Here is a 20,849-nt window from a genome sequence, read left to right as displayed (position 1 = left end):
CTGCCTGGGGCTGTGCCCGCGTCCTCACGCAGGTTCCCGCCAGGGGAAGACAGTCCAGCAAGTCAAAGTCCTTAAAGGCGAAAGTGGTTCCAGGTTCATTAAACCGAAGAGGCAGTATGGGGAGATGGGGTCCATGCCCTTTATCAGCTCAGGGGAGCCAGCAAACTTTGGCCAATCTCCAGCTGCCTCATTAACAGGTGAAAAAATATACCATATACCAACTCCAAGAGTTTTGCTAAGAAGTTTTTTTGCAAAGTGTTAAGTGGTCTAAGAATATACAGTGTTCATTTTATGATGCCCATTTTTCATAAAAGACAAGCGTTTCCTTTCAGGTTAGTGAGCACCTTTACCGCCTCCGGTCAGGACCAGTTCTGACCTGAGAAGCCAGATCCCTCCCTCCCTGGCCAGAAGTCCACTCCCTCACCCACGGTCTACACCTGGGTCTGCTCATGCTGGGTCACTTCTCAGTGCCCACAACTGGCCAGGTAGAGGCCTGCATCTCTTCAGCAAAGGTCTGGACCCCACAGAATTATAGGGAAAGAGCTGGAGATTTGGGAAAGAGTTGGGATGGGTTTATCAGCTCCCTACCTCTCCTTTACCCACCCCACTCCGAGGCTCCCCCCTAGAGCAGGAGACCCAGAGCCGTCCTGGGACAAAGACTGAGCCTCTGCCAAGAAGCTCCACATCAACACTGGGGCCAAAGCCACACTGACCGTGGAATAGAATGACCAGGGGCTCCTTGCCCTCCAGCATGGCGCAGGGGGGGCAGGAAGAGGTCCAAACGTATAAGCCAATGGTTCCCAGTCATTTCACCAAAAGGATGCCTTTTGATACCTCCCCACCACACCCCCCAAACATTTGAAAAGTCTGGGCCATTAAAATATCATAATCAATAATATATCTTTCCATATTTTTATTATTACTCAAGAGCGAATTAACCAACTGCCAGTTGGGGCTTCTCTTTAGCAAAAGAGGCCAGTGTTGCACCAAACTGATATGTGATTCCAGTCAAAAATCAAAGAAAATATATTTGAGTTAGCTCCTTTGGACTGATCGCACACACTGCAAAGAGTTTGAGGAACCCCAGGATTACTTCGAGCTTCTCAAGCCCTGCGGACACCTAGCTGGAATCCCAAGTAGTAAACAGAACCACCAAAGCCACAGAGTCCGGTGCAGCGGAGGGTCACGAGGTCATGCAAGGTCCTTGCCCATGCTAATAAAAAGTGGAGTCAGTCAAACCCTGCCATGCTTCACCTGGGGACAGCTTCTTGCCGACTCACGTCCATCTCCACCTCCTCCTTGACTCCCTCCTTCCTCAAGTTCTCATGGCCTTCCAGGAGCAGGGGCTCCCTGTACTAGCCTCCATACCCCATTTCTAGCAGAGGGGTACCCCTGTCTTTTCTCCAGAGACTCCCTCCAGCCCACCCTCAGTGGATTTTACTTCTGCAAACCATCACTAAGCCCCTGAACAACTGGCTTCATATTTCTGGATCACAGGTCAAGGTCAACCACAGGTCAAATAGAACAGGGGTCAGCTGGCAAGTACTGAGTCCATCAAATCTATGAAGCTGGGGTATAATAGACAAGCACAAAGCCTTGAGCCGATAAAGCAGAGAAGACAGGGAGGAAGTCCGGGGCCCCCTACAGAGCAGAAGCTGTTCACTCTCCTCCCATAGCCTTTGGGCCCATGTCTGCTGCCAGAAAGACACGGCTTGCTGGCCCTGCTAAACCCACGAGTGCTGGGGAAATAAGGATGGGCAGGCCTTCATCCCTGCCTCGTCTGGTAGAGCAAGCAGGGCAAAGGGGTCATGAGGAACCTCGGTGGGGGGGCTCGGACAGAGGTGTGAGCAATTGTACCTGATGGAAACAAAATACGGAACAGCCCCACGTGGGGATATTGCTCGGTCATAAAAAAGAATGAGACTTTGACACACGCTGCAACAGGGATGGACCTTGAGAACACTGTGCTGAGTGCATAAGCCAGTCCCAGAGGGCAAATATCATACCCTTCCACACCCAGGACATACTCAGGATAGGCTCATTCATAGAGACGGAAAGAAAAAGAGAGGCTACCAGGGCTGACGGAGAGGCAGGAAGGGGGGGTTACTGTTCAGTGAGCTGGGGATGCTGAGGAAGTTTGGGGCACAGACAACACTGACAGCTGCCCACCACGGGAGTATCGTAATGCCACAGAACGGCACACTTACCCACGGTTAAAATGGTATTAGCTCATGTTTATTTTACCACACAAAAAAAAGTTGTAAAGAAATAAAACAGAAAGGCCTGAAGAGGCAATAGTCAGTTCTTCTCGGGGAGGGGGAACTGTGACCAGGAGGTGGCATTTCAGGCAAGCCAAGGGAGAAATGGAGGCCCATCTGTCCCTCACATCTCGGGTACAGAGACCCGAGGAAAGATGATATTTACTCTCTGCTCAATCACTCTGCTCATAAGAACCCTCTGTGGCCCCCTCTGCCTATCACCCTTTCCATACTCTTCCCTCTAGAAAAACAGAGACTGTCTACACCTCCTTCTGGGCCGAGATCCGTACAACACTCTAGAATTGAGGGGCCCCTGCTCATAGGGCAACTGCATCCTCTCCATCCACCCATGTTTCCCACACCCTTCAACACCTGAGTCAAAACTTTTTTTTTAAGATTTTATTTATTTATTTATTTATTTATTTGAGGACAAGAGAGCATGAGCAGGGAGAGAGGCAGAGGAAGAATCAGACTCCCCACTCAGCAGTGAGCCCCACTTGGCGCTCCATCCCAGGACCCTGAGATCATGACCTGAGCCAAAGTCAGATGCTTAACCAACTGAGCCACCCAGGCACCCCTGACTCAGAACTTCTTATCTCCCCAGAAGACTCCTGAGCACTCTCTTTCCTCTTCCTGTTTCTCTATTTCCTATCCCGAAAGGCAGGAGAGCGTGGAGGATTAGAGCATGCCCTGCGTTCAAAGCCTGGCTCTGCCAGCAAATAGCTACGCGACCAATTACTTCACCCCTCCCTGCCTCAATTCTCCGCACTGTAAAACGGGATAATAACTGCATAGGACTATGACAGTTAAAATGAGAAAATCCACATAAAGTGTTTGGTGCATAAGAGCTAGCAAATGATAATTACTATTATTATAACAATTACATATTGCTTTGGCATTAACCTTTATTTTTTTAAAATATTTGAATGGTAGCTCAAGTATGTTTAAATGCCTTATTTAAAAAAATGCCTTTATCTTTCTTTATTGGCATGGCAAAATTATTTATATAATTTCTGAAAGGGCTTGAGAAAAAATCCTCACTCCCCAAAAAGTTATTCACAACAGCCCCCTCCTGTGTGCACTCTTCTCTGTTCAGAATCTTCTCGATGCTTATAAATTCCGTTCATTCCATGCTCATTTTTGTAATGCTGTGGGAGAGGACTTTTCATTCCCTTGGGCCCCTGTAAAACGTCCCCAGCAGAGCACTCTGCCTTTGCTGGGCATTCTCCTGGGGGGTGACCCATCGGCTGCTCTTCCCTCCAGCCCTCTTCCAGGCCCTGGCTGTCTGCATTTGTGAAGGCCTGTGTGGCTCTGAAGCAGGGGGGTCAGAGCCAGGGGCCGGCGCTGTGTTTAGGACATTAAACCATGCTGGGCGCATCAGCCCTCTCTGGCACTCAGGATGTCAATCTCGGGCCGGCTGCCGTCTTCTGCAGAGGCTCCCGGCCAGCCCAGTGGGACGCTCGCCTTTTTCACTTGAGCCTTGACAGTGGGCACAGATTTAATGATTGGAAAGCACTTTGAGAATTCAGAGTGCTCCATAATTGCTAACTCATAATCCCCAAATTGTTCTCCGTGTGGCTGCGGGAGGTAAAGCGTCTGCCCTTGGGAGGGTCTTTGTTAGTGTACCCCCCCGCCGCCCCCATCAGAACCCGGGCCAGGCAGAGGCAAAGGGGGCCTCTGACCGTAGAGGAGTGCCTGCCTCAGATGCTTCAAAGTGTGCTGAGAGCAAGGCTTCTCTAAGCGTGAGCCAGATGAAGGGGGCTTGATAACAAGGCAGATTCTTGGGCCCTTCCACACCTACTAACTCAGGATCTCTGATGATAACCTCGGAGGATAACCCTAGACAACTCTCATTCACACTAATTAGAGTACTAACGGAGAGAGGGAGATGCATGGGTCTGGGGTCAGAAGGACCTGGGTTTGAGTCAGCCCTGACCCTTATTGTCAGAGCTCTTCAGGCTCCTGACACGAGACCCATAAGATCTAGTTTGGGCAATGCAGCACCCCCCATGTCCCCCCAGGACATGTGCTTTCTAAGACACGTAGCAAATTAGAGGGCCTGAATTGTTACTCTACAAAGAACTCTATTTGACCTAGTACTTCCCAAACTGTCTAACCAAGGAAGTTTCCTTCCTTCCATCGTTAATGCCAGGATCATCTCACAGACTTCATATCTCAGGAGATAAAGCTCACGAAGGTCCTTCCTGGGAAAAGTGAAGCCTGGGGAGTGAGGGACAGCATGTTAAGGCAGCGGTTCCGGCAGGAAGGAGCCCGCTCCTCCCGCACCAGGGTCCTCGGTTCAGTTTTCCGCAGATCTGCCGCCTGGAGTGGACGTGTCACAATAGCGAGGTCACCTTCCTGCTTCGGGTAATTTCCCTTGGAGGCAAGACAGATCCATTTTTAACAGCTCTTCATTTCAGCAGAGAATGCCCTCCCACCTCTGATGGGGGCTGGGGACCAGGACTGGAAGGGAGGCTTTGTTCTTCTGACCAGTGCTGACAGTTTAATTAAACCCAGCTCCAGACGGGGTCAGCGGGGTCAGGCATTCTTCAACAGGGCTCCTGCAGAATATCACATCCACGCCTCTCCAGCCACCAGGGCCCTGTTAATGAGCTATCCTGGTCCTTACAGCAGGGATATAAATAAGGGGAAAGAGGTGCCCTGGGCTGCCTTAATCACCCACCCCCACCCCTTCCAGGTCCAGCAGAGACACAAAAGGTTGATCTTGTCCGGACGCATATTGGTTTCAACGCTAAAAAGCCGCCCAGAGGAACTGGGCTTCCAGAAGTGGTTTCGGGACGAGGAAGAGAATTCAACCAGTGAGAGGAGGGGGCACAAGGTCGCAGCACAGACCCCTCCCCAGATCCGGGAGGACAGAGGCACGGAGGCTGACACTCGCTGTGCTCCGCACCCAAGCATGTGTGGAGACGGGGTTTTGCTGATGTAGGAGAAGTCATGAGGTTCAAACACGTCTGACCCCTGTGTGCATCCACGAAACATCTCCACATTCTCTTGTGATCGATGTCAGGGGATGAGGCCAACCCCAAATCCAGATAACCTGCCACCAGGGTATAGCCACCCTGGCAGGAGACAGGGGTCCAGTCAGTGAAGAATCTGCCCCCACCCACTCCCTGCTGCTGTCGGTCGGAGACGAGCGGATTGCTCTCAGAAAGCACTGATGCTAAGCCCTCCCCTCCTGGGCAGACAGTGCCTACCCGTCTGTCTTACACAGCGCACTCCACGTGTTCTCAGCACCGAGAACAGCGCCTGGCCCACAGGAGGCCCTGGGTAACCGGTAGACGAAAGGGTGGGCAGGTGGATGCGTAGGGTTACAGGTGGATTGGTACACAGGCAGGTAGAACTTGAAGGGGTGGGGAGCTGGCTGGGGGGGGGGGTGGTGGTTGTGGATAAGCGAGTGGAAGAGTGGATGGGTAGGCGGATGGATTAGGTGGGTAGGAGTGTGTTTGATGGGAGGATGAGCGGGAGGAGGTGGGAGGGTGGAGGGCTGGTACAGGGTGCAGAGACAGATGGGCAGATGGGTGGGCTGACTGGTGAATGAGAAGATAGGTAAGTAGGAGCGCAGATGAGTGGGGGGTGGATGTGTGACAGGTCGGTGGTGTTGGGAGGTTAGGTCGGCAGACGAGTAGGTAGATGGACAAGGAGGTGGATGGGTGGTGAGGAGAGGCTGGATGGGGGGGTGAACGATGTGGAAGGATGAGACTGAGCATCAGAGAGACCACGGTTCGAATTTGGCTCAGTGCCTTGGGCATGTCACAAACCCTCTGAGCTTGCACATCTTCATCTGTAAAATGGGGGAAATGACGACCTCAGAGATGTTCTGAGGATGAAATCAGATAATATTTGTTGGTTGTCCCCCATGAGCCTGGCACAGAATGATCTTCCATTTGTTCTAACCATTACTGTAACAGCTGTGGTTCCTGAGACCTTTGGTGACGGTCCTGGGAGACCCGGGCGGTGAGAGGACGTCACAGGATAGGCACACTTCTGCGGGGGCTCCGACTCCCTCTACCTATAAACAAGGGGTGGCTGGATGCTCTCTTCTGAAGAGGTGGGGGAGTGAGGGTGCTGAGCCGGAACTCGGGGCCCACCCGCAAGGGGGGCATCCCCAAGGAAGCAAAGAACACACGAGTAACTCCAGGGCCCTAAGAAACATTTCTGGGGCAACTGTGCAATGCTGGTCCCAGGACCCCGCGGCTGCCTGCTGGGCCCTGCTGCTGGCGAGCACGCCAGCCCCCCTCCACAGCCCCTAGGGGTGCCTCTGCAGGCGTGCCTCATGACGTGCAGCCTCTCGTGAAGGGGAAGTTTAAACCTGTTGGGGGAGGTCCCTGCCACGCGAGGGGGTGGTTCTACACGAAGACAGACGCCGGTGGACCAGCGGCAGTGGACAAATGCTCAAGTGCAGGTCAGCTTGGAGGCTCTAGTGCCGCCGCCAAAGCAGGTCACCTGTGGATTCACCTCCTGTTCCCTGAGCTTCTACTACGGGCCACAGAGTTTACACCTGCCGTGAGAGTAGGTCACACCTTTCCCCAACCCCCGCAAAGGCCTGTGGGGTAGCTGGAATTCTCTCTGTCTGATAGAAGAGCAAAACAGGACTCCCGGGGTTAGAGGAAGCCCTCTGAGGTCACTCGGCTAGCACTCACTTTAACTCCGACCACAGAGGCTTTCCAGCGCTCGTAAAAGGTGGGAGGTCTCCTACCATAAAAACCACACACACTTCTTACAGAACATCTGGGAAACACAGAAAAGAAAAAAGTCACCCAGAAACATTTTACAGTCTCTTTCTGTGCATTCTTTAGAGTGATTTATTTAGTGATTATATTGTCAGTATAATTTTGCATCCTGGCTTTTGGTAACACAAACATTTAGCTGCATTACTTTACATCTTCCACAGAGACCACATTTAATGAGGATATAAATATTTCCTCAAGCAGATATACCATAATTTACTTAACTGTTCCCCCAACGTTGAACATATATTTCTATATTCAGTATTCTATATTTCAATGTGGGAATATTCTATATTCCAGAATAGGAATACTCTACATTTCAGGGCACCTGGGGGGCTCAGTTGGTTACACATCTGCCTTCGGCTCAGGTCATGATCTCAGGGTCCTGGGATCGAGCCCCACATTGGGCTCTCTGCTCAGCAGGGTACCTAGTTCTCCCTCTCCCCCACATCCCTGCTTGTACTGTCTCTCTCTCTGTCAAATAAATAAATAAAATCTTAAAAAAAAAAGGAATATTCTACATTTCAAAATTCTAAATAATGCTGTAATGAACATGGTTGTGCTCATGTTTTATTGTTTCCTTAGGCTAGATCCCCAAATGTGAGATTTCAGGACCTTTGAAGGCCTGGTATCTAATTCTAACCTGATCACCAAATTGCTCTGTGGTCCAAGGCAAGTCACGTCTCTGAGCCTCAGCTCCCACATATGGAACGAAATGGACAAACCAACACAACACGGGGGAGATATTACTGAAGAACAGCCAGTAACGGGATTTTAACACCTGGCAGCCACACACACAAAGTCAACCTAAATATGGATTGCGCCATCCAACACACTCTGTGACCGCACCTTACCTACACATTTGGTCTCTCTCAAACCTGTTTCACACTGATTTAGCATAACGGCCTCTGCCGAAAGTCCATGATTTGCTCCAGGTGGGAAGGATTAGCAACGGAGCCCTCAAAGCAGAGGGGAGGTCAACAGGTGAGAGACCAGGACCACCAGGCCCTGCTTCCCCTCCTACCCTGCCTCCTAAGGGAATGTGGTCCCCTCCAGTTCCTGGAGGAGGAATGGGCTCCCTAGTAAGACAGCTCCAGGTGATCCCACAAACCCTCAACACAGCTCGTTGGTTCGGGAATGATCTCATGACCAAAGGTGAGCCAATCAGATTTTTTCCCCAGAAATCTGCAGCTGGGACCTGAGACGTGGGGATTAACTCCAAGGTCACAGGAAGTAGGAGGGGAGTCGGCACTGTGGCTAACCAAAGTCACGGCGGAACTGAGATGCTGCGCATAAGCCCAAGATACTGGTCGGCAGGGAGAAGCAGGACAATAATGAGATATTCAGAAAGAACTAGAATCACTGTTCACCTCTCAGTTCTGGTCCCAGCAATACCTCACTTCCTGTCCTGGGGAGCCTGTAAGTCTGCTGGTTGTGCCTCGCAATACCCCACCACCCTTCCCATCACCAGCCTGCGCAGGTTTCTGTTTCCGGAACCCAGAGTGCCCAAGTGCTCCTCGCCCAGACCAAGAGAACCAGGAGAATTATCAGAGATGTTTGCAATGCCAGGTGCTCAGGTCAATAGACTGAAGGTGGAAATGGGACAAAGAATATTGGCAAATAAATCTTTAAGCACTTGCCCCTGCACCCTTCCTTAGCACAACAAAAGCAACTCAGTGAGCCAGAGCCCAGAGACAACCAACCAGATCAATAAAAGGGTTTGTTTAACCACTTCCCCCAGGATGTGCACTTTTGAGATGGCCTGAATTGGAGGGGCGCCAGGTGGCACTGAACCAGGTTGGGCCCAGTCATGAACTCAAGTCCCAGACTGACCTGAGTGGGGACACTGCACAGGAGTCCTCCCCAAAGTCCTGCTGCCTGGCACACCTGTGCTTACAGATGAGCTTCAGAAATATTAACAGGGAAGCTAGGAAAATAGTTTCCCTTCATCAGGTCTGGCTATGCTCCTGGAACATCTCCTGTGGAGAATTAGGGACACACTGGCTAAAAAGAAAAAGCAGTAGGTACTGGGGAAGGGTTCTGGTTCTACAGCCTGGAAATACTCCCCAAAGAATCACCAAGCCTTCAATCAGGCGGCCCTTCTCTTGGAAGTCTCTCTGTTCGGTGCTGATTGGCCCCCTCCACAAGACAGCCAGCCGGCCACAAGGGTGAGAACATCCAATGTTTCTGGAGGCCACTGCCTCCTCCAGTTCCCAGCCCCATAGGGTGCCAAGAGCAGGAGTCAGGCAGACTCTTAACTTCTTCAATGGCTTTTCCACTCCTTGAATGGAGTTCCTTATGCCAGCCTTTAGATATAAAATCCAGTTATTTAATATTTGTTAAAGCATAGAAGCACTTTTCTTCAGTAAAATATGAAGCCATGAAGAGCACTGGGTGGGGAGTCCCAAAGGAACTTGACTACTGACCCTGAGAAGGTCACTTCACCTCTCCAACCTTGACTTTCATCTTGACTTTCCTTGGCAGTAAAACCATGAGGAACTGTCCACCTCACAGGGTCACAGGTGTCAGATGAGACAGGTGCACCCAAGCGCCAACTTCCCTGCAGGGCCATTTGCTCACCAACACTGTCAGGAACAGAGCGAACACCTGCTACAGGCCCACCGCAGTCCTGATGCTTTATATGCACAATCTCAACTCAGCCTCACAATAGCCCAACCGTGTACAGGTAAGAAAAGCAGGCCCTGAGAAGTCAGACCACCTGGAGTTACACCTTGAAAAACCCAGGACCACCTGAGCCTTGATTTTCTACTGCTCCAGGCTACCCAGCCGTTCCACTAGGGATCCAATTCTCCAGACACAAGTCAAGAAAGCAGCCGTATGGACCACACGGTGTCACTGCTCTCAGGAGGGGACCCCACGGACATGCAGGGCACCAATGACACTGGTAAAAGGTAGACCCAAGAGCTGGAGACAGAGACCCCTGCAGAGCTGTCCTCTTCACGCCAGCCTCAAGAGCTGGTGGAAGGCTCCGGCAAAAGATGGCAGCCCCTCAAGAGATGAATAGTGCTGGAAGTAACCTCAAGGAAAAGGCGAAAGTTTGTGAATTTAGATTCACATGGGGGGTCTTGGATATTTTAAAGTAAATGAGGGATGGAAAGAAGCTGTGTCCATCGATGAACAAATGGATAAGGATGTGAGAGGTATAGATATATAATGGAATACCGTCCAACCATGAAAAAGAAGGAAATCCTGCCATTTGTGACCACATGGATGGACCTTGAGGGATTATGCTAAGTGAGATAAGCCAGACAGAGAAGACAAGTACTGCATGGTATCACTTATATGTGGAATCTGGGGAAAAAAAGAAATCTAAAAACAGTCAAACTCATAGAAACACAGAATAGCAAAGTGACTGCTGAGAGCTGGGGGGAACAGTAGGAAGAGGCAGACAACAGGGTACAAACTTGCAGGGGTGAGATGAATAAAGTCTGAGGATCTAATGTATTACATGACAGCCGCAGTTATAAGACCATCTTGCATAATTGAAAGTTGCTGAGAGTAGAACTTAAATATTCTCACACATACACAAAAGCCAAACAAATAAATAAAAGGATGACCGTGTGGAGTGATGGATGTGTTAATTAACTAGATGGGGGACCCTTTCCTGTGTATAGCAAGTCATCACAGCGTACGTGTTAAGTAACTTTCAGTTTTATTTATCCATCCTCCCTCAATAAAGCTGAAATCTCAAAATAAATTTTTAAAAATTTTTAGTAAAATAAAAGAGAGAGGGTCAAAGCAGGTGCCCAAAGCTCAGTGGCAACCACGTCCTGCACACACAGGCTCTGAAGCCCGGGTGGAGGAAGACAGTGATCAGGGCGGCCAGGGGAAGGGAAACCGAGCAGGCAGATAATGCTGAGACAGTGACAGCAGACGTTGGAAAGGTGAAGAGGGCTTGCAGAAAGGAAAAAGAAAAGTACAGGAGGTCAGCAAGAGAAAGGATGTTCAGGATGAATTTTTGCAGAGACAGAGCTGTGATAATGCCCTTGAGAGCCAGCTTCCAGAAAGGACCGGGCAGAGAAAACAGGAGCTGCTGGAGCCTGGGCAGGGCAAGGCCAGCGCCTGCACGTGACCAGTCCCAGCACAGACTTCAGGTTAAAGCCCTGGTTAGAGAGATGTTAGGGCAGATACCTCTGCTGGGAAGGGCCTCGTGCCTTAGCACTCAAGGCAAGTAAAATGCTCCCCGCATGTGCCTGGCACCGAATGAAAGGCCCAACCTACCGAGTGACAGAGGACTGAAGAAGGCCTAGCTCAGGACTGAGGGTGGCAGAGACCAGCGGAAGGGCTCATCACTGAAGGTCACTGTGGCGAGCCTCCAGACCAGAAGGAAGAAGAAACAGGAAGTGACCTGAGAGACCATGTGGACAGCTTCAAGACAAAAACTTGAAGGCAGTTTCAAGGACACAGGGGCTGCCCCATGGAGACCCCTAGGTTCATCAAGAGCTCTGGAAGTCGTGACATGTGTGCAAAGAATTGGCTGTGTTGAATCCAAACTCCAGGGGCCCGCAGTCACACCGTCAGCACTCAGGCAGTCCTGGGCTGCCATCTCCCACCCAGCCCCCACACCTCAGTCCTGTCGAAGTCACCCGCTGCCTCTTCCTCCACCTGGTGCTGTCCTACAAGCCTCTCCAGGGAAGACTAGCAGCCTTGCTTCCGCACACACAGTGCTCTGCTGGCCACGCAGAAGGTCCCAACCAGGGGTTTTCAGGTTGTAAATGGAAATAACTAAAAGAACTCAAAAACCTCCCAAATCAAAATTCAAAATCCTGACAGCCCTTCAAAAATCTAACGAGAGGGGCGCCTGGGTGGCACAGTCGGTTAAGTGTCTGACTGCTGGTCTCAGCTCTGGTCGTGATCTCAGGGTTATGGGACTGGGCTCTGCGCTCAGGGTGGAGTCTGCTTGGGATTCTCACTCCCTCTCCCTCTGCCCCTTCCCCCAGATCATGCACTCCCTCCTTCCCTCTGGAATAAATAAATCTTTTTTTTTTTAAATCTAACAAGAGTACACAGTTGTTCTATATGCTTACAGAAAGCAAAGATAAGAAAAACATAAATTCTTGGGAAACAGATTTAGGGCTCAAACTTAAGAAAATGTTTCTAATATGCAGATCTGTCCAATAATGCAACTGACTGTCTGGGGAGAGAGTGAACTCCTCATTAGAGGCAGCCAAGCAAAGACTGAAGGACCGCAGGCTAAGGAACTGCAGAGGAGATTCCTTAGATAATCCCTAAGGTTCTGTCCAACCCGAGACCCCACAAAGTGAAATAAATGTTGAACAATTACAGCCACATTCAGCAAATCATAGAGCAGCAGAATTAGCCACTACCCTTGAAGCTTGAAAGAAGTACATTTACAGCAAATAAAAAAGTATGACTTTATGCCACGGTTGATAAGCTTCCAGACTTCACGACTCCGATCTCACACTAGAAAGAGATCCAAGAAGGGCTTCACGGAGTGAATCAATATTCGACCCAGGGCAGGTTACCAAACGCTGGGACAGATGTGCAGGGTTGGAAAGCCTGGCATTATGGCTGACAAGAACACCCCCCCCCAGAACATTCTGCCACCTGCCCAGTCAGAGTCAGCACGCAGAACTGAATGAGCTGTGGATCCCGGCAGGTGTGACCGCTGAGAAACGACCCATGGAACGAGGTTGAGGGAGAGCCCGGGCCCCTCTGACCAGATGCGCCCCCCCACCCACGCCATAGCCGCAGTGTCACTCACAGCCTCGACAGAGCCTGGTTATTCTGGAACAGCAGTTCCGGTAACAGGTGCAGCTGGTTCCGGTTCAGTCGTCTAAAAGAGAGAAGAAAGGAAGAGTTGGAAGGTGCCTCGACGTCCGGGAAATCCAGAAAGCTCTGGGTTCCGAGTGAGAGGGCACAGGTTCACATCCTAACAGGGTCACTGTGTTGCCTCCAGGGAAATGAGCTTCCCTGGGCCTCGGTTTCCATGAAGTGCGAGTCCGCCATCCGACACTGGGGGAGGACGAGCACCGGAGGGAGCTCCCCGCCAAGGACCTGATGGGTGGCGGGCAGTGGACGCTTCCCACGATTTCCGCCCGCGCTCCTCGACATCATCATGTTACATGCGCAACACCTGCTCGAATCCATGAGGCACTGAAATACTATCTTGGCTTGTGCGCTGAACACCTGACTCCACTTGAAATGGAAGCAGGGGTAGAACTAGCCCCACGGTTCTGATTGTTCATGGCTTTCACCCATGTTTGCCTCGGTGGCAACCTAACTTTTATTGTTTGCTTTAGGTCTTTTTCTCAACCTGAAAATCGCGCTATCGACTTTTTTTTTATTATTTAGGAAAATGCATGCTTCATTCTTTACAAACCTCAAATAATAGAAGAAAAAAGTATTCGGCCACCTGCATTTTCCTCACTCGGCAATCTGTGGCTTTCTGTCCGTGCAAAACAACAGAGAACAAGCCCTTTATTTTTAGGGACTAGGATGCCCGTCATTTCTCATTGCTCTCCTGGTGGGAAGAACAACTCAGTTTATACACACAGGCAGGAGTGGGAAGTCTGGCTCTGGAACTTGGCCTGGACGGAGGATGCAACGCGGAAAGAACCCAGACTGGCCCTAGGAAAGCAGCAACACCCCACGGAGGTCAGCAGCCTGTCCTCTGACGCTGGAGGACGACTCCTGCCCATCGGGGGAGTGACACCTACACGTGTGGAAGCTTGGTATTCGCACACTGTGGTCCACGGGCCACCGCAGGGGCTTCGCCTGGGAGTTGGTAAGAGCTGCAATATCCCAGCCTCTCCCCCAGGCCTGGGGAGTCAGACTCTGCATTTCATCAGAATTCCCAAGTGATCCGGGCGCACACAGAGGCTGGAGAAGCTCTGGCGTAAAATCCAGCCCCACCCACCAGACCACAGCACAGTTCGGGTCTCGCACAACCATCTCCTTTAACGGCGCGGGACGAGCATAAACCAATTCTACACAAGCCTTCTTGTGCTAGGGGGGAGCAAGAAACGTAATTGTCTGTGGCCAACGGTAACCCGTCTGTGGTTACCTCCTAGGAGGTCACCCTTCATCTGATATGAGAGAAAGGCACCATTTTCCTGCACCGTGCAGACAAGGAGACCAGCTGGAAGAGGTTAACTCAAAAGGGCAGGCTCCTAGGGAAACACATCACTGCCCTGGAAAAAAAAAGGGACCACCAATATAATCCTTAAAGCAACAGAAGTGGACATCAGATCACCCCAAGTTCCTTAACCTTGTCCAGTAAATTAATCCTGTATTTACACTGCCTGGTAATCATTGGTTTTCATTCTGTTTTGTTTTCCCCCAAGACTTTCTCATTTTTCCAGCTTCAATTTCTGAAAACACTGCAGAGGGGGGAAAAATTCAATAGCCAGTATAAAACAGAAAATCAAAGAACAGCAAAGGAGGGCCCTAGCACGGTGAAGGAGCTGCAGGTACTAAGAACAGGGGCAGCTGTAGTGGTGACCAGTCCTTCTTAGCCCTCGGCACGTGCCAGGCACCGGGACGAGGGGAAAGCGGAAGGCGCAGGTGGGTTTCTTTCTCTTGAGTGTGACAACAAGGGCTCACATTCACGCACGTACCCTCGCGCCTTCTTCTCGCAACAACCCGAGGGCAAGTTTTACCTCTACCATCTCGCCGCATGCCTTGGCTCTTAATAGGCGCTCAGGACGTTTATTGACCTGGCTGAGCTCTCTGTGATAGCTGAGGGAGCTGGGATGCCCAGAGGTGAGGGACCCACCCTCGTCACGGCCAGGTACTAGAGCCGGGTTCTGAACAGCTCCTTTCCCCCGCATTGCACACTGGCCCCCCCTCGGCCAGCACAGGGTGGCTGAGCGTGCCACTCTCCCTCCGTGCCCACGGCACGCCGACCCTTATGGCCAGCAGGACTGCACACTTCCACTTCTATACTCAAGCTTGCAGGAACTGCTTACAAGAACCAGCTATGTCTGCTCCCAAACCTACCTATGCCAGAGGTGCTTATAATTATAGAATGTAATTAACTGTGACAGAAGCGAACAAAATACTCCTGTGAAAAGAGTCATCTCTGTGAAAACTAAATTGGATGCTTTGGAGAAAGTCAATAAACCAAAAGCTGTTCATTAAAGGGCTGTTGAATTAAGTAAAAGATTGGGCCAGGGGCAGGAGGGTGACAAAAGAAACTCGGGGGTGGGGGGCACCTGGGTGGCTCAGTCGGTTAAGCATCTGCCTTCAGCTCAGGTCATGATCTCAGGGTCCTGGGATCCAGCCTTGCTACAGGCTCTCTGCTCAGTGGGGAGTCTGCTTTTCCCTCTCCCCTACTTCTGTTCTCTCTCTCTCTCATATAAAGGAAGGAAGAAAGGAAGGAAGGAAGGAAGGAAGGAAGGAAGGAAGGAAGGAAGGAAGGAAGGAAGGAAACAAAACTCGGAATTCTTCACCCAGATTGCTTCTAAGGGTCTTTTAAACATCTCACTCCATCTTAAAGAAACCAAAACCAAAAATCGTAAGCAAGTAATTTGTGTGTAGTGTAGGTGAGGAAAACAATACAGAACTCCAGTGTCATACTAAGAAGAAAAGCCTTGGGGAGGGGGTGGAAGGTGGGGGAAGAAGGTCAATAAATGCTCACTTCCATGTTTGCGCTTAAAATGGAATGTTTAGGGGCGCCTGGGTGGCTCAGTCATTAAGCGTCTGCCTTCAGCTCAGGGTGTGATCCCAGAGTTCTGGGATCGAGCCCCACATCAGGCTCCTCCCCTGGGAGCCTGCTTCTTCCTCTCCCACTCCCCTGCTTATGTTCCCTCTCTCGCTGGCTGTCTATCAAATAAATAAATAAAATCTTTTTTAAAAAATTGAATGTTTAGAGTATGTGCGGTGTTTATGACTGCCCGCTTTATTCAACTTGTATGATTGATGGATCACCACAGGTCTCCACCAAGTCAGAAGAGAGGGTGCCAGCTGTCCGCAGTGAGCACCAGACATCCCCGGGGACACGGCAGTCACACCCTCCCAAGAAAAACCGCCTGCTGTGAACTTGCGGGGGACCCAGCCCTGAAGAAAGGAACGGGAACAGGACAGAAGGGACAAAGTCTGCGGTGACAAGTCGTGACTCAAAAAGGAGGGCCCTGCCTCCCACCCCCACCATGTGTCGGCCCCCCGCCCACCATCCTTCCTCCTGCAGAGCTTGGCAGCACCAGAGCGGAGCTGCAGGGGTTCGGTCCAGGTCCGCATCGGGTCATGAATGTGTACTTCGTTCTGAGCCTTTGAAAAAAACAAACACGGCATTCATCATCCATTCTCGCTGCAGGCTCCTTATCGCTCACTCCTAGGCCAGGATGAAGAACGCAAAAGAAAAGACCACCTTGATTTTCTTCCAGGCTGCAGGAAGGCAAGAAGACAACCATATTCTTCTCCCTTTCTTTAATACCTTACTTTCTTTGAAGTAAAAGAGAAAAGTGAGGTATTAGGTCATAGTCATTAAGAGCTCAGGCTTCAGAGGCAAAATGATCCAGGTTCTAATCCCCTCTTCTGCACTTAATTACACTTAATCACCAAGTGCCTGAACTTCAGTGCACCTCTGTTTCTCATCTGTAAAATACCACTGACCACAGCGTTGTTTTAAGGATTAAATGAGATATTGTAGGGCAAAGAGCTTATCCTGGTGCCTGGCATAGAGTAAGGCAATCAACTGTAGCTATAATTATAATTATAAACTCATTGTAAGAAAATCCATAAAAAAGATAAGCACAAAGAGTAAAATTAAAGTTATCTGATATCCCACCACTCAGTGCAATGAGAGTTAATCTTCCCAATTACTTTCCCCCTCCTGTGCTCTATATACATATAAGTTGATGTGATTTACATAACATCACTCCCTGCCTTTTTCATTTAATGCGTTATTGTAAGCACATTCCAATGGCCTTAACTGTTCTTCAAAAATGTGACTTGATACCCTACGTCTCCACCAAAATGGCTTTGTCCATTTTTGTTGTCGTTGTGCTATTTAAATGATGTGCAAAGAATATCCTGTATACACATTTTTAGCCACGTCTCTGATTACTGCCTTAAAATAAAAGGGACTTTCTGGTTTAGAGGGCAGGAACTCTAGGACTCTTGGCACCTCTTGAGAGCCAAACCAAAGCAAAACAGTGAGACCAGTGACCCCCGTGAGTGTGCGTCCACCCACCCCCATGAATGTGTGTCCATCCCCCCTCCACTGACACCACATTCCTTTTTTTTTTTTTTTCATCATTGCCAACCTGAAATGCAAAACTTGATCATGACCCATTTGAAAACCAAGCTCTGGTTTGGAGAAATCATGTAAGTCAGAAATATCTCCACCTTCCAGCTTCTGTGCTGTGGCCCTGAACACCCAAGACCCAGCGTCTCAGGTGGCCGCTGGGTCTCCCCGACAGTCCCCTTGGCACACCAATTCTTCCACACAGCCACACGAACGGGAGGATGGACAGTAGTCATGCCTGGGCTAGGAGGTTAGAGGAAGCAATTTCACTTCCTCTGTACTGCGTGGGGTTTTTGCCATAATTTGTTATCAAGGAAAAACAACAAAGAGAGTTGCATTTAGAGGTATTCTAACATTTTTTTTTTAAGATTTTATTTATTTATTTGACAGAGAGAGACAGCCAGCGAGAGAGGGAACACAAGCAGGGGGAGTGGGAGAAGAAGAAGCAGGCTCCTAGCGGAGGAGCCTGATGTGGGGCTCGATCCCAGAACACCGGGATCACGCCCTGAGCCAAAGGCAGACGCTTAACGACTGAGCCACCCAGGCGCCGAGAGTTGCATTTAGAGTGTGGGGTGCAGACACCCTCCAGCTTTGTCCTCACTGTCACACCCTGTGATGATGCCATGACCGCTTCCCTGGCTGTGGCTGCCCCTGGCTCCTACCAGCCAGAGGGAGGCAGGTGGGGCATGCTGTCCTCTCCCTGCACCCTGCCCTTGCTGCCAGACTCAGCTGTCATGTCCCCTCAGCGCTACCCCACCGCCCTGAGCCTACGCCCACAGATACTCACAGCCGCTCAAGCTCCTTCATGTCGTCAAAAGCCCCCCGCTCCACCACTCCAATCTGGTTCTCCATCAGCTGCCTGGGGAAGCAAAGAGACAAGGACAGCTAAAAGATGTTGGACAAGGACTCCTAGCAACAGCTGGCACCAGGAAATGAACCAGGAGCAGGACCCAAGATACACACAGACCCAGGGCCTGGCCTGAGCTGACAAAGCTGCCCCCCAACCTTGCAAATTCCCAACAGGTATCCTCAGCACCCCCAGGCCTGACAGCAAGATACATTTCCAACCCCTGAGCCTGCGTGGACCCCTCTGCAGCCACCGGGGCCACAGGGCACCAGGGCACCAGGCCGTGGCTCCAAAGGCATCCTTGTTCCAGGAAGCCGGGACCCAGGCAGCAGGGGTAACTCCGGGCTTCCGGCGCCCATGCCCTCCTTCGGCCCAGAGGGCGCATGTCCAAGGGGCAGAGCCGGGGGATGGGCCAGTAGCAGGGGGAGGGGAGCCTGTGCCAACTGGGCAAAGCCCACACACGCAGCAAACATACTCTGCAGTTGGCAGACAACACCCCCTCTCCCTGCACCCCTACACCCCCTGGCCCCATTTGCTGCCAGCTCCACCACCTGGCTCCATGAGACCGCACCTCCTCACCGCCAACGCTCCCCACGGCCCAGAACATCCGGCTGGCGGGCATTTGCTGGTTGCATGGTATCTTTTGAGATCGTCACGTATACTTTTCTCCCTGCATTTTCCCCAGTCCAGTCCTAAGCAGGTGGCTTGGGGTCCTATGTGGACCTCAGAGGAGGTTTGGGGGAGGGCAAGGGGCAGAAGCTGCTACCACACACTTCTCTTCCTCCACCTTGTTTCCAAAAGCCTGAGCTGTTGAGGAGCTCATGCTGGAGGACAGAGTGGGTGAGGGATGCCAGGAGGGAAGGAGGGTTTTCCCAGACTCAGAAGAGATTCCTGGAGCCTGGGAAGGACTCAAAGGTCAGTGGGTTCTGGAGCAGCAGAGACCCCTGCCCAGTGACTGACAGCTATGACCCCAGAGAAGATGGAGACCACAAGGTCCCCAGCCCCACCAAAGACCCTCAGAGCGCCAAAGTAGTTCTGAAAGAACTCAGGCCCGAGGACCCTTGCACTACCCTGGGAGTAGGGGGTGAGGACCCTATGACTGTCTAATGTTGAATGCATCAGAATGCATGCATGTGTCTGAGAGCCGCAGAGGAGGAAGAGATGAAGGGATCCACCCCTTCCCCTCCTCACTCCTCACCCCTACCCAGCTCGACAAAGGAAATGCTACTGATGGCTCCTTTGCTGGCTAGTGGCCAACCCCAATAGAGCCACGCCTGTCACTCTGATATCTGCCACTGTCAGGCACCCGAGGAGAGCCACTTCTGTCCTCAACTGCCCCCACTCACCTACCCTCTCAAGTCAGGGGGGCTGTAGCCTCACTGGGGAGTCTTTCTGAGGCACAGAGTCAAAAGAACTATGCAGACTGTCATGGACTGGAATGCATTTCCCATAATTCATACACAGAAGCCCTAACCCCCAGCATGATTTGGAGATGGAGCTTATAGGGAGGTAATCAAGGCCTAATGACGTCAAAATGGTAGGGTCCTAGTCTGATAGGACTGGTATCCTTATAAGAAGAAGAAGAGACACCAGAGACCTCACTCTGTGCACACACAGAGGAAAGGCCATGTGAGGTCACAGCAAGAACGTGGCCAAGAAGAGAGGCCTCACTATGAACAACCTGGATGACACCTTGATTGCAGTCTTCTAGCCTCAAGAACTGTGAGACAATACATTTCTGTCTTTAAGCCAGCCAGTCTGTGGTCTTTTGTGAGGGCAGCCCCAGCAGACCAAGCCAGAGACCTAAAGCTTCCTCACGGTCACCCAGTCTGCCCTCATCCCAGGATAAGACGCCCCATCGCCCAGCCCAGGTCCTGCCAGGCAGCGAGCGCTGGTTTCCGTGCTACGCCCACCTCCTCAGGCCTGTGCACGGCAGCGGTTGCTCAGCTGAAGCCTGACTCCCCAGGGAGAGGCCGTGCTGGCCTACAACGCTACGACCCACAGCCAGGGGACCCACGGGGCCATTGCCTGGGGGGGGCAGGAGGGCGGTGATAAGCAGGGGCCCGTACTCACAGCACCCGCAGCTGCTTGAGCCCCACGAAGTCGTTTTTGTGGATCCGAGTGATGTTGTTCCCGTTGAGTTCCCTGGTGGAGGAAAGAAGAACAAAATGGTGAGAGGCCCAGGGCGGGCCCCCACGTCAGGGCTCAGCTCCACACTCCCGGTCCACTGAACTCCAGCCTGTCCTCTCACCAATGGGGCTGGGTGTGTCCCAGCCAAGCCCTGGGACCCCCACGTCTATGTCAAGGCCCAACAAGCCGGGGCCCATCCTTGCAGCCAGGGAAATGCACGGGGCACAGGCTCGCTGCTGGGAGAGCTGTGGGAGCCAAAGTCCTGGTTTTTGCCCAGAAAGAGCTCAGGCTGATTAGAGAGACAAGAAATTCACGCAGGGAAGATTTTGGAAACTAGCCGAAGGGAGGTCATTCAGGTGGATCCCCCATCTATAAAGTGGGGATAATAACTGTGACTATCTCAGTGGGTTAGCATGGGGCCTAAACAAGTACAGAGCATGGCCTGTGCTGGGAAAGGGCCCCCTTGCAGAGAGCAACGCTATCATCTGGTGGCATAGGCTCCTACAAGCTGTCCAGAGTCAGAACACGAGAGAGCAGGGTGGGCCACGCATTTTAAGGAGACTGAGGACATGGGACTCAAGCTGAGGCCTAAAAGACAAGGCAGATGTGCCCAGTGAGAGGGACGGAGTGGACAT

At 51.4% G+C, this 20,849-nt stretch overlaps 1 protein-coding gene across 1 annotated transcript in view; it reads right to left on the bottom strand.

Annotated features, from left to right (window-relative positions):
- SLIT1 (slit guidance ligand 1) overlaps positions 1–20,849 on the bottom strand; it is a 161,981-nt gene that overhangs the window by 120,457 nt on the left and 20,675 nt on the right. Inside the window, exons 2-4 of the mRNA XM_087862844.1 lie at positions 20,158–20,229; positions 18,025–18,096; positions 12,753–12,824 (exon numbers count right to left, since the gene is read on the bottom strand). Coding sequence (XP_087718970.1) covers positions 12,753–12,824; positions 18,025–18,096; positions 20,158–20,229 — 216 coding nt within the window. The remainder of the gene's footprint in view (positions 1–12,752; positions 12,825–18,024; positions 18,097–20,157; positions 20,230–20,849) is intronic.

This window comes from Ursus americanus, chromosome 6 (genome assembly GCF_024610735.1).
Source record: "Ursus americanus isolate L20-20 chromosome 6, mUrsAme1.1.p, whole genome shotgun sequence".
Taxonomy (NCBI): Eukaryota; Metazoa; Chordata; class Mammalia; order Carnivora; family Ursidae; genus Ursus; species Ursus americanus.
This window is presented reverse-complemented; position numbering and strand designations above follow the sequence as displayed.